A 24,757-nucleotide genomic window follows, 5' to 3' on the forward strand; every position below is an offset into this window, starting at 1 on the left:
GTTCCCCCCCAAATACACACACACTGTTAAGTAGCCTGCTAACACTATCTAGCTCACACATAAAGAATGGCTATTTGGATGAGGCCCTAGAGGGAGAAATTTGGGGCAAAAATATATCTGAATTAGGTTGAGATTCATTCCCACAGCCAACACTTCACATCACTCAACCTTAAAAAGTGATTTGATTTTTTTTTGTCTTTTGGTCAGTCTGCAGAGTTGAAAATTGGTAACTTTTTTTTTTAAAACTTTATCCGTCTCTCCTGAAGATGCTAACTCAAGTTAGATCGTGGTTCCATGAATACTGACAGCACTCAAGTGACCATTCTTCAAGAGTCAGGGTTAATGGTCGCTAGGCTAGTCAACCATTGAGGGCATCACAGTTGAATCCAACCCTGATTTCCTCCAACATCTACAAGGCTACCTTCTACTTACAGTCACTAAATAGGGATTAAGAGTGTGAACCTAGCTGATTTCTCCTCCTCCCCTTCTCTTCCCCAAGCTCTGGGATGTTGAGGCCAATTGTAGTGTCCCTATGACTCAGTCAAGTAACTCAGAACAGACTAGGCATCATGGCGCTGGACATTCCTGGGTTTCCCACTATAGCGGGAGCTGTATACACCAACTGAACCCTCAGAAAAATTCGAAAGATGGAAACTTATTTTACTATTGTTTAATCTCTTATTCGACAGATATTTTCAAGTGAATATATACCTAAAATTATAACCAGGCGATAATGTTTCACTATAATGTTTGTTGTCAAGTCGCTGAAAGGCATATTTTGGAACGCATTGAGATGGAGATTGGTCCAGATTACAGTTCCACTCTATGAAAAGCCCCATCACTCCACCCTGTAAAAGAGATGATATTCAAAGGAGAGATTTTATGTGAAATAAAAGTTTTTATGAACTAATAACTGCTAATTCAACTCCCTGTCTTTACTTATTTCCAAAGATCTCCTGTAGCTTTCATTTCACTAGAATGAGAGCTGCATTTTGAAAGTTTCAGGGGATGGTGAGACAAAAATGCCCATTGGCTTAACTGATAAATCCATACCAAGTCATACAGCCCAGGTAGGTCCAGTTTTTATTCTTGGTCTGTATTTACCTCATCGCTGTCAGGACAGCAGTAGGTGCTCTGCAATTGTCCTAATTTTTCCTGGCATATGGATGGCAAAATCACCTCAAGCACGTGTACGCTATCCAGTGATTTCTACTAAAAGTTTGTGCACATCACAAAGAAAGGATTGGGCTCTGCTGTGATGGAACCCCACTGCAGATTTTGCTGCCAATATTCACTTGATCATCATGCGAAAATGGTACAGCCATCACCTAGCACAGTCAGGATAATGCTGGCAACCATTTAGCTTGTCAGTTACCCACTTCCCAGTTCTCTCGTCTTCCCCATGTTGCAGCTCCAGCCCTGTAGGAAATACAATGGAAACTAAACTATTGAAGAGGCAAAAAGGGGAGAGAGATGAAAATTCAGGGAGTAGACAGAAACAAGAACTGAGAAAAACTGACGTGTCTGAAGAGAGTGAGATAGGAGAAGGGAACGAAACAGTTAAGGAAGAGAGGGAGAAATAAAAGTCAAGAATGACAGTTGGCTTGAGTGAGCCTACAGCAAAGGCATGTAAATGGAGCGTGCTACGTTCCTACCGTAATTTTGTCAGTAGTTGCTTCTTTGCATGTGAAGGATAGCTATTTGGTGAGGTACTGGAGGGCTCCAATGCTTATAGAACCATACCCCAGAATAATTCAGTGCCTTCAGGAGAGAAAAGAAAAAAAGGCACAGAGAAAGAGACTAAACTAATTCTATAATTTGTACCAGCACATCCCTATCAGCCAGAAAATTAGTAGCAATGGGTGGCTGCAAAGGTGACTGGTTGGAGCCAGAGAGAGATGTAACAAGGAAGGAGAAAAATCAAGAATATTATGGGCAAATAACAACCGAGCTTAATTCCCACGACCTGTTGATTCTAACAGGGAAGAAAATTGGCATATTCTTTATTGTTATTTCCTTTAAAAATTATTTTTTTGTCTCGTTCTTTTCACTCTTTCCTGCTCATCAATTATTTGTTTCGTCACCAGATCACAATAACCATGTTCTAATCTACTCAACCCGTCTCAAGCATCAAGTTTTATATTTTTAAAAATTTAATGTAGTAAATCTTTTTGCACAGGCTGTCAGTTATTTTGAAACTTAGCCATTGTGTTAATGTAATTATAAAATTATCTTCACGAGATACCAGCTGCTTTAGTACAGTGCTCATGTGGTAGGGTGTGGTGTGCAGATAGGAGAAATCTATCTCTTGTCTACTAGATAGAGATAAGGAGATTTTTAACATGTTTTATCTGAACAGTACAATACTAAAAATTATCATAACAAACCTGAACAGCTAGTTGTTGAAAATCCTCTCCTGCTTCTTGAACCATATCTCCCAGGCGGAAAATTGGACAGAAAGGATCATTTTTCCGATTGAACCTACAAGCTTTTAAATAACTGGTATTTGCATTTGTCAATATATTTCTCCTGCAGTAACAGAAAAGGAAATCTGTCAGCTTTTTACTATATTGTGAACATGTGTGATTTCAATGGGCAATTCAAAGCAGTTACTAAACTTACTTCGAAAAATGAAATTTGGGGAATGCAATGCTGTTCTTTATTAATACTGTGAAGTTCTCAGCTGCTCCAAGAATTGCAGGCCTATAAACAAAGACCATTTACAATATTAACATGAACACACATAAACTTTTTTTTCACTTTCCTCTGAAGCTTTTTGGCTCTCTTGTTGTTTGGTCTCATGTATTCTAAGGAGGTGAAATTCCTCCTACTGATAATCTACATAATAATCTATATAATTAAAAGTCTTTCAGCTAATGTGCATCCATTGGTTCACACTTTTCACCTGAAAATGTCACATTCCAGGGTGACACATCTCTGAAGGGCAAAAATTAGCGATTGGCTGAAATGAGAGCTTATCTGTTAAATCACCAATCAAATATCTGATTGACTAAACACGAATGAATCAGCAGTAGTTGGATTCAGTAGCTAAGTACAATTCTAGTTTTCATTTCATTTACCACTTTGTATCGCAAGAGTGATATTCCTGTGATATTCATGCTTTCATGTCTGAATGTTGGTTTTCCTTTCATTAGTACCATTGTGATAGCTCCTCTGACACTATGGGGGTGATTTTAACCCCCAAGAATGGGTGGGTTGAGGGCGGATGGGAGTTAAAAATAGTTGTATTTTGGGTCGCGACCGCAACCCGGCTTCACTTCTGGGTTTAACGTGGGCGCGTAGAAGTATAGGCTTCCCACTGGGAATGCAAAGTCCGAAAATGTTGTGGTTGTGACCCAAAAAAACAACTATGTTCAACTCCCACCCGCCCCCAACCCACCCATTCTTGGGGGTTAAATCACCCCCTATATGTCACCCTTGTTCATTATCAGCAACATCCTTATTAGTGTAGCTAACTCCCACTTTGTTACTGACTAGTTTTTATGAATACAAATACGAATTAAGAGCAGGAGTAGGCCATTCGGCCCCTCGAGCCTGCTTTGCCATTTGATAAGATCATGGTTGATCTGATTGTGACCTGAACCCTACTTTCCCGTCCACTTACTATAAACTTTTTACTAGAATGGAAGAGATCGCAAAATTCAGGGAGAAGTTAAAGGGAGCAAGCAGGCTAGAAACCCTTGGTATCAGAAGTGAAGGTATAGTAGGAAGCACCAACCTCTGACAATTTCCATACAATGGTGCTGGGAGAGTTGCCTGAGGGGATTGCAGATCCATTTATTAATATCTTTTGAAGTTCATTGCGTTGGAATGTTATTCTATTCCATTGAAAAGTAGTAACTGTGATCCCCATCTTTAAAAAGACTTACGAGCCTTGTCTCAATTGTGGAGAAGGTGATCAAGACTTTGATTGATTGCATAAAAGAAAATCTGGAAGGGCAGAGTCAGATTGGAGAGAGCCAATCAGAATTGGTTCAGAAGGGGCAGCTATTGTCTGACCTGGATTTCTTTGAGGAGATTGCAGATCTGGTGGATAAAGATGAGACAGATATATACCTGGATTTCAGGAAGACATTTCTGTTGCCAGTGGAGTTCCATAGGGGCCAATGTTGAGACTATTGTTTAACATTTTTATTAATGGCTTAGAGGAGGGAAGGTTGTCTGCGGTGTCTAATTTTGGAGATGACAGCAAATCGGGTGAAGTAGCCAATGATAACCAGTGTGTGATAATCCAAAAGGATTTTGATAGGATAGACAGTGCGCAGATAGGTAGCAAATGGTATTCAACATGGTAAGTGTAAAATCATGAGATTAGACAGAAGTGAGAATGTGGAATACATATTAAATGGCATCTTGCTTGAAGTAATAAAGCTGAAGAGATCAGGGAATTTTGGTGGATATGTCATTCGAACTGTCAGTTCAGTGTTCAGCTTGATCAACGGTGAAGAAACCATATAAAATGTTGGGATGTAAACTAAGAATGTGACTAACGACGCTAAGGAGATGTTATTGAAGTTGTATCTGGCCTTGCTGAAGCTGCATCGTTTTTAGTCTCCATATTGTAGGAAATATGTGGAATTATTGGAAGGAGTCCAGAGCATTGAAAAGGCATTCTCAAACCTGACACATGAACGACATCAAGTTTCTAACCAATATTTTATTGGAAATTATTATCAGCAGGACTTTAAGCCAATATTTTACTTACTTAGGAATAACTGTATCGTTCTCCACAGGACACCAAGCAAAAATCTCACACGTTTGCACCTTTTCATTGTAATTGACACATTTTCCAGTTAAAATCCCTAAGAGTAAATCAAAACTCACAATTAACAAAATTTGTGATCGAAAAGGAACACTTTTTTTTCTTTTCTCAATTTGAATTTATGCAAAGTAGTGGGAAAGAAATGTTAAAAAGATAAATCTGTTTTTAAACAGATATTGACTGAAAAAAAAAGAAAGCACTGGAGACCAGCATGATGGACCTGGTGAGCATTTCCTGTTTGATTTCAGATTTCCATTGATTCTACCTCAGTCATTTTCAATTCTTAGCAATATGCACTAGACTCTAAGTGTGGGATTTCTGAGAATACCGTTAGATAGAATGAGAATTTCAGGTTAATTTGTTCCGTGTGAGATTGGAAAGTGTTACTTAACAAAAGAAGGTATCATTTTTGTAAGAATAATGCTCTCAGTGCATCAAGTCAATAAATACATATTCGTGTTGTCAAGCAATTAAAAAAATTAATCGCAATTACTCTCACGATTAAAAGTGTTAATCTCAGTTAATCTTGTTTTTAATCACATACTTAATAGATACAAATACTACATCCATCTCTTGCAAATTTGTTTTATGCATATTTTTGATAAGTCAGAACAGAATCCCTTTAAATTAAAGCAGTGTTAGTACAAACTGTTAGTAAATTAAGAAATGACTGGAAAAAGGATTGAACTTTAATAATGGAAACTAAAAACCAAGTCCCGCTAAATTGTAGCATCTCCTTGGCCTGACACATTGAACTAAGCCACTATTTGAAAAGGGCATCTAAACCCCTGCAGCTTGCTGTTAGTTACATCACAAATCAGCAAGTTTTTTCAAACAAATCATTTAATTTAAACCTTAATCTTTACATTCAGAACCTGTGTAACCATGGGCTCAAGCCACCCCAGGAACATGTTCATCATAAAAATAAGTTCTGACAACAATGCCTGCCCCAAGTCTATGTTCCAATTTTCTACAACTAGCAATTTTCCCATGCACCTCCTATGTATTGTCTTTTTGCTCACCATTACAAACAAGAATTGGGCGCCACGCCGCCAAGATGCTTCGCTCCGAGTGGAGAAAAGAATGCATGTTGATTCGACAGCAGAAGAGGAGGCCACAGGTCAGCAGGCTAAAGCTCTGGGCCGTTACTAGGTACAAATTTATTCCTACCTAGGTACGCTCCACATAACTTCCGCGATTAATTACATAGAATTACATCGAATGTATAGCATAGAAACAGGCCATTCGGTCCACCAGGTCTGTGCCGTTTATGCTCCACATGAACCTCCTCCATCTAACCCCATCAGCATAATCCTTCTATTCCTTTCTCCCTGATGTGTTTATCTAGCTTCCTCTTAAATGCATCTATGCTGGTCGCCTCAACTATTCCTTGTGGTAGCGAGTTCCACATTCTAACCACTCTATGGGTAAAGAAGTTTCTCCTGAATTCCCTATTGGATTTATTAGTGACTATCTTATCTTTATGGCCCCTAGTTCTGGTCTCCCCCGCAAGTGGAAACATCTTCTCTATGTCTACCCTATCAAACCCTTTCATAATTTTAAAGACCTCTACCAGGTCATCCCTCAGTCTTTTTTAATAGAGAAAAGAGCCCCAGCCTGTTCAGTCATTCCTGATAGGTATAACCTCTCATGCACAATAAAAAAATTAATCTCCAAAAAATTTTGTGTGTTAATCACAGAGGTTAACTGCGCTTAATTGACAGACCTGATACATATATAATTAGTTACATATATGGTGATTAATTTAATTGTTCCCTCCAAAAACTAAAAAAGTAATTTAATAAGTACTGTCTCTATCAAACCATCGTATTGTCCTTTCATCGATAACTCCAGAATCTTCTAAAGTGATGTAAGCTGCTAAATATCAAATTATTCATCACCTTGAAAGTTCTGGCCTCATTTATGATTACTAGAATGCTTTTCAGCATGAACATTGCACCAGTGATTTTATCACCTTTGTTGCATACCTCTGGAACTCTGCTCCTGAACACTTTGGTGAATAATCTGTCATTACCCGGGATATCTCCAAAGCTATTGAGAGGATTTAACACCATGTACAACCAAACAAGTTACCATTATATGGCTTCCCAACAAACCTATCTTCATAGCTGTCTAGTTTTCTCTCAAATGACACAACCTACGCTATAACTGGTAGTTTTTTCCATTAATTCAGAGGTCCTTTGGGACTCTATCCTCCCTCCTACTGTGTTCTCTCTCCAGGTCAGTGACCTTTTCCAGTCATCAACCAGCACTATCTACTCTATTGCTGATTATTCCACTCTACATTCATCAACTTCTTTCAGGTCATATGCCCCGGTGCACACAACATCCATTCCACTGGCTGCATCACTAAATCCTGAACCCCTTCAATAAGCCAGTGAAAATCTTGTTTCTTTCAATTATTCAAACACACAGTTTTATCATGTATCCAACAAGTGTAACCAATACTTACTAACTGTTAACTTTGATGGTTCCTACCCTTAACCCTTGATTTACCAACATTCCTGACATCACTATCAGACAAAGATTTTTAAGATGAAAGCTATTTTTCTCTGTCCTTTCGGGTTGACAGCCTGTAGGTAGAACAAATACACAAATTCTGACTAGAGTTATTGGTAATGGGAGAAGGGTACTCAGCCTCCCACTGGATTTTCAATTACCGATGTTTAGAGTGGTGTGGTCCATTAGAAAATCGCTGACTTGGCGTGGCTACAGTGACACCGTTTTAGCCACATGTATTAATTTCAGTGGAAAACACCTTACAGACCATACAGCTAAGTGTATATTTACTAAACAAACAAATCTATCAACATTTAGTGTGAACTTTGCCTTCCTTCTCTTTCACCAAAGTTTGGAATTCTGGCGTGAATTTATCAGACAGCACATCTTATTACAGCTTCTAGGTTTTTGTCCAGCAGTTGCAAGAGGTACCATGACTTTGTCAGAGTGAGTGCTGAGAATGTTGACTCACACGAGATGCACCAGTCCCGTCCCTGCTCTCCATCCAGAACACAGTTGGATGCTGCTTGCCCTTTTCCATTATGTGCCCTGTTGGAGTTGCTCATTATTGGTTGAAAGTAATAGGAAACAGAGTAGTGGTGAACAGTTGTTTTTCAGACTGGAGGGAGGTATACAGTGGTGTTCCCCAGGGGTCGGTACTAGGACCATTGCTTTTTTTGATATATATTAATGACTTGGACTTGGGTGTACAGGGCAAAATTTCAAAATCTGCAGATGACACAAAACTTGGAAGGGTAGTAAACAGTGAGGAGGATAGTGATAGACTTCAAGAGGACATAGACAGGCTGGTGGAATGAGCGGAAACGTGGCAGATGAAATTCAACGCACAAAAGTGTGAAGTGATACATTTCGGTAGGAAGAACGAGGAGAGGCAATATAAACTAAAGGGTACAATTCTAAAAGGGGTTCAGTAACAGAGAGATCTGGGGGTATATGTGCAGAAATCTTTGAAGGTGGCAGGGCAGGTTGAGAAAGCGGCTAAGAAAGCATACGGGATCCTGGGCTTTATAAATAGAAGGATAGAGTACAAAAGCAAGGAGGTTATGATGAACCTTTATGAAACACTGGTTTGGCCACAACTGGAGTATTGTGTCTAGTTCTGGGCACCACACTTTAGGAAGGATGTGAAGGTCTTAGAGAGGGTGCAAAAGAGATTTACTAGAATGATTCAAGGGATGAGGGACTTAAGTTACTTGGATAGACTGGAGAAGCTGGGATTGTTCTCCTTGGAACAGAGAAGGTTGAGAGGAGATTTGATAGAGGTATTCAAAATCATGAATGATCTGGACAGAGTGGATAGAGAGAAACTGTTCCCATTGGCAGATGGGTCAAGAATCAGAGGACACAGATTTTAGGTGATGGCAAAAGAACCAGAAGCAACGTGAGAAAAAACTTTTTTACACAGCGAGTGGTTATGATCTGGAATGCACCGCCTGAGGGGGTGGTGGAGGCAGATTCAGTTATGGCTTTCTAAAGGGAATTGGATAAGTACTTGAAGGGAAAAAATTTGCAAGGTTAAGGGAATAGGGCAGGGGAGTGGGACTCGCTGGATTGCTCTTGCAGAGAGCCGGCACGGACTCGACGGGCGAATGGCCTCTTTCAGTGCTGTAACCATTCTATGATTCTATAAGAATGCACAGTGATCAAAAAACACTCTCTGCTTTTAGTCTTACCGTTTTGCCAACAAACGCACAAAAAGATTACAGTAAAATGCATACGCTGTGTAAATAGGAGTATTGAGATCCTACTGCCCAACAACAGTGTCTATTACTCATTTTTTATTTACTAATCAAAAATGCAATCAGCCACATCTGGATTGCCAATTAATGACAGGTGGTAAACATATTGGACAACACTGTCTTAGAGTCGATTGCATCTGCAATTATTCCAGGTCTCTGAAATGCTTAATACAGGCATGCTTGTTGTTTCTTATTAGTGTCAGCAGTCTGTTTGAAAACAACCTAGCTGTTTCATATGCTAGTCAAGCTGTCTACATTAAAAACCGACCACAGCACTGATCTGGTAATCTAGCAGATGAAGGAAGCAGGCCAAGGGTTCATATTTTTTTTTTTTTTATTCGTTCACGGGATGTGGGCGTCGCTGGCAAGGCCGGCATTTATTGCCCATCCCTAATTGCCCTCGAGAAGGTGGTGGTGAGCCGCCTTCTTGAACCGCTGCAGTCCGTGTGGTGACGGTTCTCCCACAGTGCTGTTAGGAAGGGAGTTCCAGGATTTTGACCCAGCGACAATGAAGGAACGGCGATATATTTCCAAGTCGGGATGGTGTGCGACTTGGAGGGGAACGTGCAGGTGGTGTTGTTCCCATGCGCCTGCTGCCCTTGTCCTTCTAGGTGGTAGAGGTCGCGGGTTTGGGAGGTGCTGTCGAAGAAGCCTTGGCGAGTTGCTGCAGTGCATCCTGTGGATGGTGCACACTGCAGCCACAGTGCGCCGGTGGTGAAGGGAGTGAATGTTTAGGGTGGTGGATGGGGTGCCAATCAAGCGGGCTGCTTTATCTTGGATGGTGTCGAGCTTCTTGAGTGTTGTTGGAGCTGCACTCATCCAGGCAAGTGGAGAGTATTCCATCACACTCCTGACTTGTGCCTTGTAGATGGTGGAAAGGCTTTGGGGAGTCAGGAGGTGAGTCACTCGCCGCAGAATACCCAGACTCTGACCTGCTCTCGTAGCCACAGTATTTATATGGCTGGTCCAGTTGAGTTTCTGGTCAATGGTGACCCCCAGGATGTTGATGGTGGGGGATTCGGCGATGGTTCTGCCGTTGAATGTCAAGGGGAGGTGGTTAGACTCTCTCTTGTTGGAGATGGTCATTGCCTGGCACTTATCTGGCGCGAATGTTACTTGCCACTTCTCAGCCCAAGCCTGGATGTTGTCCAGGTCTTGCTGCATGCAGGCTCGGACTGCTTCATTATCTGAGGGGTTGCGAATGGAACTGAACACTGTGCAGTCATCAGCGAACATCCCCATTTCTGACCTTATGATGGAGGGAAGGTCATTGATGAAGCAGCTGAAGATGGTTGGGCCTAGGACACTGCCCTGAGGAACTCCTGCAGCAATGCCCTGGGGCTGAGATGATTGGCCTCCAACAACCACTACCATCTTCCTTTGTGCTAGGTATGACTCCAGCCACTGGAGAGTTTTCCCCCTGATTCCCATTGACTTCAATTTTACTAGGGCTCCTTGGTGCCACACTCGGTCAAATGCTGCCTTGATGTCAAGGGCAGTCACTCTCACCTCACCTCTGGAATTCAGCTCTTTTGTCCATGTTTGGACCAAGGCTGTAATGAGGTCTGGAGCCGAGTGGTCCTGGCGGAACCCAAACTGAGCATCGGTGAGCAGGTTATTGGTGAGTAAGTGCCGCTTGATAGCACTGTCGACGACACCTTCCATCACTTTGCTGATGATTGAGAGTAGACTGATGGGGCGGTAATTGGCTGGATTGGATTTGTCCTGCTTTTTGTGGACAGGACATACCTGGGCAATTTTCCACATTGTCGGGTGGATGCCAGTGTTGTAGCTGTACTGGAACAGCTTGGCTAGAGGCGCAGCTAGTTCTGGAGCACAAGTCTTCAGCACTACAGCTGGGATGTTGTCAGGGCCCATAGCCTTTGCTGTATCCAGTGCACTCAGCCGTTTCTTGATATCACGTGGAGTGAATCGAATTGGCCGAAGACTGGCTTCCGTGATGGTGGGGATATCGGGAGGAGGCTGAGATGGATTATCCACTCGGCACTTCTGGCTGAAGATGGTTGCAAACGCTTCAGCCTTGTCTTTTGCACTCACGTGCTGGACTCCGCCATCATTGAGAATGGGGATGTTTGCAGAGCCTCCTCCTCCCGTTAGTTGTTTAATTGTCCACCACCATTCACGACTGGATGTGGCAGGACTGCAGAGCTTTGATCTGATCCGTTGGTTGTGGAATCGCTTAGCATTGTTTATAGCATGTTGCTTCCGCTGTTTAGCATGCGTGTAGTCCTGAGTTCTAGCTTCACCAGGTTGGCACCTCATTTTTAGGTACGCCTGGTGCTGCTCCTGGCATGCTCTTCTACACTCCTCATTGAACCAGGGTTGATCCCCTGGCTTGTTGGTAATGGTAGAGTGAGGAATATGCCGGGCCATGAGGTTACAGATTGTGCTGGAATACAATTCTGCTGCTGCTGATGGCCCACAGCGCCTCATGGATGCCCAGTTTTGAGCTGCTAGATCTGTTCTGAATCTATCCCATTTAGCACGGTGGTAGTGCCACACAACACGTTGGATGGTGTCCTCAGTGCGAAGACGGGATTTCATCTCCACGAGGACTGTGCGGTGGTCACTCCTACCAATACTGTCATGGACAGATGCATTTGCGACAGGTAGATTGGTGAGGACGAGGTCAAGTAAGTTTTTCCCTCGTGTTGGTTCGCTCACCACCTGCCGCAGGCCCAGTCTAGCAGCTATATCCTTCAGGACTCGGCCAGCTCGGTCAGTAGTGGTGCTACCAAGCCACTCTTGGTGATGGACATTGAAGTCCCCCACCCAGAGTACATTCTGTGCCCTTGCTACCCTCAGTGCTTCCTCCAAGTGGTGTTCAACATGGAGGAGGACTGATTCATCAGCTGAGGGAGGACGGTAGGTGGTAATCAGCAGGAGGTTTCCTTGCCCATGTTTGACCTGATGCCATGAGATTTCATGGGGTCCAGAGTCAATGTTGAGGACTCCCAGGGCCACTCCCTCCTGACTGTATATCACTGTACCGCCACCTCTGGTGGGTCTGTCCTGCCGGTGGGACAGGACATACCCAGGGATGGTGATGGAAGAGTCTGGGACGTTGGCTGAAAGATATGATTCTGTGAGTATGGCTATGTCAGGCTGTTGCTTGACTAGTCTGTGGGACAGCTCTCCCAATTTTGGCACAAGTCCCCAGATGTTAGTAAGGAGGACCTTGCAGGGTCGACTGGGCTTGGTGTTTTGCCGTTGTCGTGTCCGGTGCCTAGTGGTCCGATGCCGGGTGGTCCGTCCGGTTTTATTCTTATTATGACTTTTCGTAGCGAGGTTTTACAACTGAGTGGCTTGCTAGGCCATTTCAGAGGGCAATTAAGAATCAACCACATTGCTGTGGGTCTGGAGTCACATATAGGCCAGACCGGGTAAGGGCGGCAGGCTTCCTTCCCTAAAGGACATTAGTGAACCAGATGGGTTTTTACGACAATCCGGTAGTTTCATGGCCATCATTACTGATACTAGTATTTTAATTCCAGATTTTTATTTAATTAATTGAATTTAATTAATTAATTGAATTTAAATTCGCCAGCTGCTGTGGCGGGATTTGAACTCATGACTCTGGATTTTAGTCCAGGCCTCTGGATTACTAGCCCAGTAACATAACCACTATGCTTTTTGCCTGCAAGATGTAATTGATCAAAAACTTCTTGAGAAAAGGTACTTCTTCAAATAAACTTAGTGAGGATAAGATTTTTTGGTTCTGAGGTGTAAGGAGCTGTCTGGACCAATTTTATCTGAGTAGCTGCCCTAGTTTCTTCAGCACACTTGTTGGAAACTCATCTCTGAGGTGTGTCTGAATTCCATGGTGCTGGTAGTACCCATGTTACAGATTTCTAAGATGCAATTACAAGGATAATGAAAAGGAACTTTACAGGAGTCATTTTTTGACTTTGCACTGATAGCAAGGATCCTGACATGTCAACAGCACATATTGGAAATCAAGGTGAATACTGCATATGCTTTCCCAACATTTTTTTTGGGTCCAAAAATCATGCGCAGTGTGTGCCCAAATTTCTAATCTACGCTCCTGGCAGGCAAGGTTCCCCACCGGGATTTCAGAGTGCTTTACTTTGATCTCAAGAACAATTTAAAGTGCCACAGAGAGTTAAGTACTATATCACCGGTGTTCCTGCTGCTTTATTTTTGCTTCTGTACAATGTTATGTCTTATAATGAATTGAAATTAGTAGTTTTAGAGTTATACAGTCAGTTGGCCTGGCATTTTTCCACCTATTGGAGAGCTCAGGAATGTACGGTGGACAACCTGTGCTATTTCCAGCATAACCCAGCAATATAAGGGCGTATCGTTAACCCTATGGCATACTGGGCTCTCAATTGGGCTGTGTAGCGCCAGCTGTTTCGGCGTTACATAGACTCTCCGACATCCAAGATGGCATCTTGGATGCGCACGCACGTTTCCAGCGTGACATGGGCCAGACGCCATCTTGGTATAGGAGTTAGCGCAGGCGCAGATAACGAACACTGGAATCATGTAAAGTAGGGAGAAAATGGCTTCACTCAGTGTGCAACGCTGATTTAAAGTGATAGACACCATTTTGGCACTTAACGCTCAACTCAACGCACAGTCTTAACCCCGACCATCTGAACGTGCCTTAGAGTGCCTGGTGGACCCCCCACCGGTGCTATTTAAAGGGACCATGCAGGATTTACAGGTTAATGGCTGGATTATTGCCTCTGGCTGCTGAGACATTTGAAACTGTTTTTGGAGGTCTCCTAGACATCAATACTAGGACGTGGGGACATAGCCTAAAATTTAGAGCCAGAACGTGCAGGAGTGAAGTTAGGAAATGCATCTACATGCAAAGGGTGGGAGACGTTTGGTACGCTCTTCTGCGGACGGCAGTTGATGCTAGCTCACATGTGAATGTTAAATCTGAGATTGATAGATTTCTGTGAACCAAGGGTATTAAGGGATAAGGGGCTAAGGTGGGTATATGGAGTTAGGTCACAGGTCCACCATTATCTCATTGAATGGCGGAACAGGCTTGAGGGGCTAAATGCCACTTGCTGCCTCCTGATATGCGCCACCTTCTCCTGCAAGAAAGTGGGACATGTGTCTGGGTGATGTGCCTGTCATGGTTGAATAGCTGCCACTGTGTTTGGCCTTTGAGTTGTGGGTGGGTGGCTTGAAACAGTGGTAATGTGTAAGTGTGAGAGGAAGCATCTAGTTGGAAGAGTTGAGTACTGATGGAAAGAGTGAGTTTGTTGGTATGTGGGTGATGGGGGGGGTGTAGTGCGTGGTGCAGTTGGTAGGAGATGCTGCTTGACAGTTGACCTCACTCATCTTGACCATTCATGCCAAAGCATTGAACTTCTTCCTGCACTGCATCCATGGTCATGATGCTGTGCGTCTGGCATTGACTTCGTCCCCCGCTGCCTCCCACTGCCTTTTGGATATATGTCTGGAGACCTCTTGCCCCCCACCCCCCTGGGGATATAGGATGGCCCTCCTTCTGTCCACCTCTTGCACCAAGATCTCTAGTGCATCAGCAGAGAACCTTGGTGCATGCACTCTTGCAGGCCTGGTACCAACTCAGATCAGCGGATTGGTGAGGTCTGGTGTGCAGATTGGAGGATGTGGGATTTAGTAGTGCGCAACCTTTATTCAATGTTTTAACATAACTTATCAGTGTGTAAACATAGGAATGGGACTTGCATCTGTGTTTTATGTGTGCGATGTCGGATCTCCATTCAGACTCCGTGCAGACAGTAGACTGTTATTTCCAGCAAATAACAGGTACCAGCTATCTTTTAAGAGATTTCTAAGAAATATCTTCCCTTTAAGAGATTGAGCTCCCCTGGTGGTGGAAAGTGCGAATTGTAATAATTCCACATGCAAGGCCTGGAATGGAATGTCGATTGCAGGTGAGTCCTCCGGTGGGCCGAAACTTGCGTCCTGCCTGCGCAGAGTCCATTGGGCATGGGGTAATAGCACATCATGCTACCTGCACCCAAAAACGGCTCCTATCCAATTTTTTTTCTCCCCACTATATCCTATTTACTATATGCATAAGCTCAAAGAAATTGCAGGCCTACCAATGGCAGTTGTTTTTTTTGGTGAGAACAAGTAAAAAATGTTGGGGGAGGCCAAATTGTAACGAGTACTATAGTTAGCGCTCTTTGAACTTCTCACTCTTCTCCCTTTTAAGCTACAAATACATTGTCCTACATGCGCCTCCTCCATCTTTCATACCCACAAACAGTCTCCTACTCAAACTCAATGTCTCCCAGAACCTCAAAGCTATGGAATGCCTTACATCCCACAGTCTTTGCTTCATCCTACAACCGTCAAACTTTTAAAACACAAGCTCGGAGTCACCTGCTCCTTACCTCCCAATTTACATCTGCTTTATTTTTTTTGAACCTTGCTGGTGCCCTGTGCTTTGGCCCTTGGCCCTTCATCTTAGTTTCTCAATTTTAAAAAAAAATTCTGCTTCTCTAACAGAATGGGAGAATCCAAAACTGGAGGTCATAAATATAAAGTATTCGCTGATAAATCCAATAGGGAATTGAGGAGAAACTTCTTTACCCAAAGAGTAGTAAGAATGTGGAATGCACCACCACAAGGAGTAGTCGAGGCAAATAGCATAGATGCATTTAAGGGGAAGCGAGATAAGCACATGAGGGAAAAAGGAATAGATGGATATGCTGATAGGTTTAGATGAAGTAGTGAGGGAGGGGGCTCATGTGGACCATAAACGCAGGCATAGACCAGTTGGGCCTGTTTCTGTGCTGTAGTTTCGATGTAACTCAATGTAAGAATGGCCTGGGGAGGGGGAGCTATCACCTGTGACCTGAATTCTGCACCCCTGGACCTGGCTTTGATTCTTTCAATTGGTTCACTTAGTTGTTTTATTACCAGGTCAGATGGAAAATTGTAACTCGAATGATGCATAAAAGAAGTGGGATTACTCAGACATACAGATTTGTGTCAAAGTTTGTCACATGCACTTAAAAAAAAAATCACTTTTTAAGTCAGAGCTTACAAATCAAAAACTTTTTCTTAAAAATTACATTACTCAATTAAAACACTCCTGTCAATTAATGTGTTTCTCAAGAGGTAGGAGGAAGGAGAAAATCTCCGAAAGCTTGTGAATTTAAAATAAAATTGCTGGACTATAACTTGGTGTTGTAAAATTGTTTACAATTGTCAACCCCAGTCCATCACCGGCATCTCCACATCATTTCTTAAGAGGGATCAAGGTCCCTCATTGTTGTGTTTTCTATCAGTATTTCATTCTATTTAATGCCCATAGAGTAAAATAGAGCTCAACATACCATTGCTATGAGGGTCATGGTATCCAGCTGCACAATCACTGTCAGATTTACATCTAGATGTTTTATTTGGCAACTGAAAAAAAAGTAAATATTAGCATTTAGAGACTTGTCAAACAGGGTTAGATTAATATAATAATTGCAATTCTGACAGCATATACTTTCACAGCGTATGCGTTGATTGGTCAGAGTAAACTCGTGACAGGACATCTGCTACTTTGGTTTCGATCCTGCCGCAAAACAGGTTTCAAATTTATTTGCCATATGCTGTTAATATTTGTACATCTGAACTCAACACAACTCAATTACCTGATAATTCATTTTTTTTGTACATTTAATTGCCCTTTTGCTGTGTTATTTACTCTGCTTTATTGGAGTTATTGGATAATTCAAACTTTTTAGTGCAAGAATCTACTTTGAATAATCAGAAGTTGACTGTAAATACAGGGTGGGAGCTGCACACTAAATGCTATAAAACAGACACAGATGACAATTCAGGATGAAATGACTCCATCCATTGGAGGCAACACATGCTAAGTGTGCTTTGTGTCATAATCCGGTTCATTACCATTCACAAAGTATTAGCATATTTTGCCCATGGTTCTACGATTCCTCAGGGGCTTAGTCTGAATTAATGGATGTTAATAGAATGCCCCTCCAATAACTTTTATTTGTTCTTTAAGATCTTAAGAACCAATAAAAGACGAATTTACTCATGCTCGCCTTTCAGCCCACATTGCATTAATTACACTGGCTACAGGCACGGCATTAAAGGCGCTGAAAGTCAGCAGAGGTCTGGCACAGAGCAGAATAGAACACATTCTAAGGAGTATCAACTTTTTCAGTTCACACAGCAGCATCAATGCATCAAGTGTCACTATATTGGAAATGCTGGCTGAGGAAAAGGAGCAGCAGATGACTGCCAGGAAGGTCCAAGGCCATAAGAGGAGATTTACCAGGGCCTACTACTACCTAAGGCAGTAGCTCAATCACAGACATTAGAGCTGTCTTCACCTCACCTGAGAAATAACATGTGAGGAGGTTCGGTGTCACGAAGGAAGCCTTTGATGAATCATGCAGGAACCCGGCCTACAACCACATAGCAATATCAGCACTACACTGCCAGCAATGATAAATGTGACAATGATGCAACTTTTTGCCACAAACTCATTTCAGGCAACAACAGGAGATTTGCAAGCATCAGGCAGTTTGTGCTTCAGTGAATCAAAAACTTTTGCAATGCTATAGACTATATTAAATTCAGCAATGGCACGCAGCAAAAGCAAGAGAACCACATGGGTTTTTCAAGCTGTTGTATTCGAGCACTTGTACAACATCCATGACATTCATCAACAGAAAATGATGTACTCTATGAACATCCAAATGGTCTGCAACTACAGGCAAGAATCCTACACGTCAGTGCACTGTTTCCAGGGGTTGCCCATGATACCTCTGTGGGTGACAACAGGTTGAACAGTTGGCTCCCCTGAATTTGGGGTTACCTTTTTGAAATTTGGCTCGTTAAACTGCTACACAGTCTCAACATCCTCAGTAAAGATCCTACAGCAAAACATAGGCAGGAACCTCATCAAACATATATATGGCATGCTGAAACAATGATTATGATGTTTGAATTGCACTGGAGATGTATTACAATGAGGTTAAATTTTCACGAGGTTCTCCCCCCATTGTCCACTGCAACCTCAGTGGAAGATCCGCAGAAACCTTGAGCACAATCCACTGCACTGCCACAGCCTCTGAAGCCCTCACTCATGGGTTTCAGGAGTTTGTCCCCTAGGACATCGAGCCAGCAGTTATCACATCCTGAATTACTGACCCAGTGCCTCAACAGCATAAGTTTTTTAAGTTGCAGCTTTTGAGAGATGCTCCAAATGTGCTTGCCACCTGCATGCCTGAGTTCTCCCCAGCAAATACCACTAATGCTGAATGCTGGCTGCCCTGTGGTAGTCTGCAGAGCAGAGAACCCTTGCTGCATGACATCACCAAACTGTAGAACAGCTGTAGTGAACCCAGTTTTGAATGTGCTCTGCAAGAAGGCAAGTGACTGATGTGCAGTCCTCTACTCCACCCTGCTCATCATCCATGCCGTGTGTTGCCTTCCATCTGATGATTCTTATATAAACTTTTTGAAGCAGGTGAATTGTTTGACCTGCTGCAACCCTCTGCCCATCTGTGCTGGATACTTTTTGTTATATGCTGCTTTTTGACATAAGAATATAAATGTGCATTTTAAGTTTCTAAACAGTTATAGGTGTTGTGCACAGCTTATTGTAAAATATATTTGCTACAGAAAATTTGAGAGCAGACTTGAGTCCACTGTAGTTATCAGTTATAGGTGTGAGTAATTATAGTGAGTGCATCTTCCTAGTTTTTTTCTCTATTTTACTAGTTCTCAACCATCTATATTACTTTGCTCTGTGTTATAATTGAACCAAGTTTACAAATCCCTCCAATACTTCATACTTCCCTTCCTCTGCAACTTTCTCCACTCTACGTGCCAGCATGAGCCCTTGTTCCTCCTGACTCTGGCCTCCTTTTGCATTTCCCCACCCCTACTCAGCCTTTGGTGGCAGAGCCTTCAGCTATATTGGCCCCACAATCTGCAATTCTCTACCTAAAACCCTGCACTTGGTATATCTCTTCAAAATCTGTCTCTTCAATCATCTTCCCTAACTCTTCTATTACTACTGCTCAGCATCCATTTTTGCCTCTATGAAGTGCTTTAGAATATTTTTATTTAAGGTACTATGTGTGTACAGTTGTTGATGTAAGGTACTCAACCTTTATGTCAGCCGTGGCTCAGTTGGTAGTAATCTCGTCTCTGTGTCAGAAGGTTGTAGGTTCAAGTCCTACTCCAGAGACTTGAGCACAAAACCTAGGCTAAAACTTCAATGCAGTACTAAGGGAATGCTGCACTGTTGGAGGTGCCGTCTTTCAGATGAGACGTTAAACTGAGGCCCTGTCCTCCCTCTCAGGTGGACATAAAAGAACCCATGGCACTATTTGAAGAAGAGCAGGGAGGTTATCCCCGGTGTCCTGGCTAATATTTATCCCTTAACCAACATCACTAAAACAGCTTATCTGGTCATTATTATGTTGCAGTTTGTGAGACCTTGCTGTGTGCAAATAGGCTGCCACGTTTTCTACATTACAACAGTGACCACACTTCAAAAGTACTTCATTGGCTGTAATGAACATAAGAATTAGGAGCAGGAGTAGGTCTTATGGCCCCTCGAGCCTGGTCCGCCATTCAATAAGGTCATGGTTAATCTTTGACCTCAACTCCACCTTCCCGCCCGATCCCCATATCCCTTGATTCCCTTAGAGTCCAAAAATCTATCGGTCTCAGCCTTGAATGTACTCGACGACTGAGCATCCACAGCCCTCTGGGGTAGAAAATTCCAAAGATTCACCACCCTAAGAGTGAAGAAATTCCTCCTCATCTCGGTCCTAAATGGCTGACCCCTTATCCTGAGACTATGTCCCCTAGTTCTAGACTCTCCAGTCATGGGAAACAGCCTCTCAGCATCTACCCTGTCAGGTCCTCTAAGAATTTTATACGTTTCAATGAGATCACCTCTCATTCTTCTAAACTCCAGAGAATATAGGCCCATTCTACTCAAGCTCTCCTCATTGGACAACCCTCTCATCCCAGGAATCAATCTAGTGAATCTTCTTCTCAGGCGAGTATATCCTTCCTTAGGTAAGGAGACCAAAACTGTACACAGTACTCCAGATTTGGTCTCACCAAAGCCCTGTACAGTTGCAGCAAGACTTCCTTACTCTTGTACTCCAACCCCCTTACAATAAAGGCCAACATACTATTTGCCTTACTAATTGCTTGCTGCCCCTGCATGTTGACTTTCTGTGTTTAGTGTACAAGGACACCCAAATCCCTCTGAACACCAACATTTAATAGTCTCTCACCATTTTAAAAAATATTCTGTTTTTCTATTCTTCCTACCAAAGTGAATAACCTCATATTTCCCCACATTATACTCCATCTGCCACTTTCTTGCCCACTTACCTAACCTGACTATATCCCTTTGCAGACTCTTTGCGTCCTCCTGACAGCTTACTTTCCCACCTAGCTTTGTATCATCAGCAAACTTGGATACATTACACTCAATCCCTTCATCTAAGTCATTAATATAGATTGTAAATATCTGAGGCCCAAGCACTGATCCTTGTGGCACCCCACTAGTTACAGTCTGCCAGCCTGAAAATGACCCATTTATCCCTACTCTCTTTTCTGTCTGTTAACCAATCCTCTATCCATGCTAATATATTATCCCCAACCCCATGAGCCCTTATCTTATGTAACAACCTTTAGCGTGACACCTTATCGCATGCCTTTTGAAAATCCAAAAATACTACATCCACTGGTTCCCCTTTATCTACGCTGCTATTTACATCCTTAAAAAACTCTAATAGATTTGTCAAACACTATTTCCCTTTCATAAAACCACACTGACTCTGCCAAATCATATTACAATTTTCTAAGTGCCCTGTTACCACTTCCTGAATAATGGATTCCAGCATTTTCCCGATGACTGATGTCAGGCTAACTGGCCCGTAGTTCCGTTTGCTCTCTCCCTCCTTTCTTGAATAGCGGTGTTACATTTGCTACCTCCAATCCACTGGGACCGTTCTAGAATCTAGAGAATTTTGGAAGATCACAACCAATCCGTCCACTAGCTCTGCAGCTACCTCTTTTAGAACCCTAGGATGTAGGCCATCAGGTCCAGGGGATTTGTTGGCTTTTAATCCCATTAATTTCTCCAGTACTTTTTCTTTACTAATAGTAATTACTTTATGTTCCTCACTCTCACTTGACCCTTGGTTCCCCACTATTTTTGTTTTTTTTTGTGTCTTCTGCAGTGAAGACCGATACAAAATATTTGTTGAACATCTCTGCCATTTCCTTATTCCGCATTATAATTTCTCCCGTCTCAGTCTCTAAGGGACCTATGATTACTTTTGCTACTCTCTTCCTTTTTACATACTTACAGAAGCTCTTACAATCCATTTTTATATTTCTTGCTAATTTACTCTCATTCAATTTTCTCCCTGTTTATCAATTTTTTGGTCATCCTTTGCTGGTTTCTAAAACTCTCCCAATCCTCAGGGTTACTACTCTTCTTGGCAACATTATAAGCCTCTTCTTTTAATCTAATACTATCCTTAACTTCTTTAGTTAGCCACTGATGGATCACTGTTCCTGTCGGGTTTTTATTCCTCAGTGGAATGTATATTGGTTGAGAATTATGAAATATTTCTTTAAATGTTTGCCATTGCTTATCTACCGTCAAAACTTTTAATCTAATTTCCCAAGCTACCTTAGCCAACTTGTCCCTCAAACCTATGTAATTGGCTTTATTTAAGTTTAAGACTCTAGTTTCAGACTTAAGTACATCAACTCTCAAACACAATGTGAAATTCTATCACATTATAATCACTCTTCCCCAGAGGATCCCTTACTATAGGATTACTAATTAATCCTGTCTCATTACACAATACAAGATCTAAAATAATCTGTTCCCTGGTTGGTTCCACGCGTATTGTTCAAGAAAACTGTCTCGAATACATTCCATGAACTTGTCCTCCAAACTACCGTGGCCAATTTCATTTGTCCAGTCTCTATGAAGATTAAAGTTTCCCATGATTATTGCTTTACCTTTGTTACAAGCTCCTATTATTTTTTGATTAATACTCTGTCCAACAGTATAGCTACTGTTAGGCGGCCTATAAACTACTCCCACCAGTGTTTTCTGCCCCATGTTATTTCTTATCTCCATCCAAATTGATTCTACTTCCTGATCTTCCAAGCCAAGATCCTTTCTCACTACTGTCCTTGTGTCATCCTTTATTATCAGGGCAACCCCCCCTCCTTTTCCATTTTGTCTGTCTTTTCGAAACGTCAAGTACCCTAGAATATTTAGTTCCCAACCTTGGTCACCTTGCAACCATGTCAGTAATGGCTATTAGATCAAACCTGTTTATCTCTATTTGTGCCATTAATTCATGCATTCAGATAAAGCGCCTTTAATTTTAACTTTTTACCATTTTTCTCTGCTTTGACCTTATTCGCTGATGCACTATTACCGTTAAACTCTCTGTCCCTTCCTGTCACCCTCTGCTTATCTTCACCCAAATCGCCTCACTGCTCTATTGCTTTGACTTTTTTCTTTAGATTTCTAAACTTACCCTCACCTGAACCTTCTCCCCACCCTCCCCCCCCCCCCCCCACCCCACTTTTTTTAGTTTTTAGTAATGCACCTTTGGACGTCCTGTGGTCATGAAAGACGTAAGTTCTTCTTTATTGGCATCAATGACTACTTGCATATATAGCAGCTTTCATATATGATAGATTCATTTTTTATGACCATCCTCATTCATCACCTTGACACTTTTCTTCATGTCTGACACCTTATTTGGTATACTCTTTCCAGTTCTGTGACCCCACGTTTACAGCCAGGCTGATCACCTCCCTTTGCTTGATGCTCTGATCAGTAGTGAAGTGGTTTTTGCATTGTACAGGGCAGTTCTCCTTGCTGTCATACTAATGTACCAAAATTTCCAGGAAGTGCCCCAAATTGTGCAGTCCGGCAAGCATGCTAAAAAGCACAAAAAATGTGATTGCCAATTGTTTGTGCATTAAGAGAAACTTTGCCCCTTTGTATCTATACACTGAGCCTTTATTTTTCTTCACAATTTTCTGACCTCCAAAAGTAACTCCCAGCAGTATGGACTGAGCAGTGTAGAATGGACTGTCCCTATCAAATGCACTCTCCCCACTCCACCTATCCATCAGAGTCCATCGCCAAGCTAAAGCCCCACTCCCAGTTCCCAACAATAAGGATGCTAGAAGAAAGTGTTAATTTTTTGTTCCTTTGACCAGCTAAGGCTCCCAGAAATTGGTCATGAGTCCAGTATTGTCCCTAATATTTATTTAAAGAATAATATACTCCAAGGTAAAGTCCGAACCTCTCAATCGAGGCTGCTATTTTTGTTACATTTGTGAGATTAGACAATGATTCCAGATCTGGATTCCTGACTGAAAGTCAGCAATAGTAAGTTTTTAATTTTTTTTTACTTTAACATATTTTTAATTACGTACAGGTTGCTTTAATGAGTCAGTACTCAAGAATAAGGCTATATTTGGTGATCTTTGAGCATACTGTAACTAGGATATTTAAGTTTCCAAATGAGTTGTGTGGGAAAGCAGAAGGTAATGAGAGGTATGTCATTCAAACAGATTTAGAGACTTAATCACTGAGCAAATATAATATTGAAAGATGTATGTAACCTGCACTGGTGCTGAACATAGCAAATATAATTAAATCATATTGTTGAAAGATTATTATATTGTCATATTGTTAAACAAGGAGGATCAGGATAAGATTTGGGTGGGAAAGTTTACCAAATATTTAAAGCGTTGTCACATTGTATGGCAATGATTGCCAAGACAAATAGATTAGAGTGAGTTGAGTCACAGAATATGTAGATTTCAACAAACCGATACCGACAATCTATAAAGCACTGATGAGATCAAAGTATTGTGTCCAGTTTAGCTCCCCATATTTATAAAAAGACATGGTTGCCTTGGGAAAAACTAAAAAAAAGTAACAAATTGGGTTGTGTGTGATATTAGCCTTTGAGCATTTAACAGATTCATAAGACTCTCCATTGTCCATTTTTTTTTAATTAATTCATGGGATGTGGGCATCACTGGCAAGGCCAGCATTTATTGGGCATCCCTAATTGCCCTTGAGAAGGTGGTGATGAGCCACCTTCTTGAACCGCTGCAGTCCGTGTGGTGAAGCTTCTCCCACAGTGCTGTTAGGAAGGGAGTTCCAGAATTTTGACCCAGCAACGATGAAGGAACGGCGATATATTTCCAAGTCGGGATGGTGTGTGACTTGGAGGAGAATGTGCAGGTGGCGTTGTTCCCATGTGCCTGCTGCCCTTGTCCTTCTAGGTGGTAGAGGTCGCAGGTTTGGGAGGTGCTGCCGAAGAAGCCTTGGCGAGTTGCTGCAGTGCATCCTGTAGATGGTACATACTGCAGCAACGGTGCGCCGGTGATGAAGGGAGTGAATGTTTGGGGTGGTGGATAAGGTGCCAATCAAGCGGGCTGCTTTGTCCTGGATGGTGTTGAGATTCTTGAGTGTTGTTGGAGCTGCACTCATCCAGGCAAGTGGAGAGTATTCCATCACACTCCTGACTTGTGCCTTGTAGATGGTGGAAAGGCTTTGGGGAGTCAGGAAGTGAGTCACACGCCACAAAATACCCAGCCTCTGACCTGCTCTTGTAGCCACAGTATTTATGTGGCTAGTCCA

The 24,757-nt window shown here is 42.3% G+C and overlaps 1 protein-coding gene across 2 annotated transcripts in view; it reads right to left on the reverse strand.

Annotated features, from left to right (window-relative positions):
• The window catches only part of p2rx4a (purinergic receptor P2X, ligand-gated ion channel, 4a), a 57,888-nt gene that overhangs the window by 19,817 nt on the left and 13,314 nt on the right, over nt 1-24,757 (reverse strand). For both annotated transcript variants that reach the window (XM_068005820.1, XM_068005821.1), the window contains 5 exons: nt 16,401-16,473; nt 4,727-4,823; nt 2,623-2,703; nt 2,388-2,529; nt 712-848 (listed from right to left, as the gene is read on the reverse strand). In XM_068005820.1, coding sequence (XP_067861921.1) covers nt 712-848; nt 2,388-2,529; nt 2,623-2,703; nt 4,727-4,823; nt 16,401-16,473 — 530 coding nt within the window. The remainder of the gene's footprint in view (nt 1-711; nt 849-2,387; nt 2,530-2,622; nt 2,704-4,726; nt 4,824-16,400; nt 16,474-24,757) is intronic.

Source organism: Heptranchias perlo, chromosome 25 (assembly GCF_035084215.1).
Source record: "Heptranchias perlo isolate sHepPer1 chromosome 25, sHepPer1.hap1, whole genome shotgun sequence".
NCBI classification, from domain to species: domain Eukaryota; kingdom Metazoa; phylum Chordata; class Chondrichthyes; order Hexanchiformes; family Hexanchidae; genus Heptranchias; species Heptranchias perlo.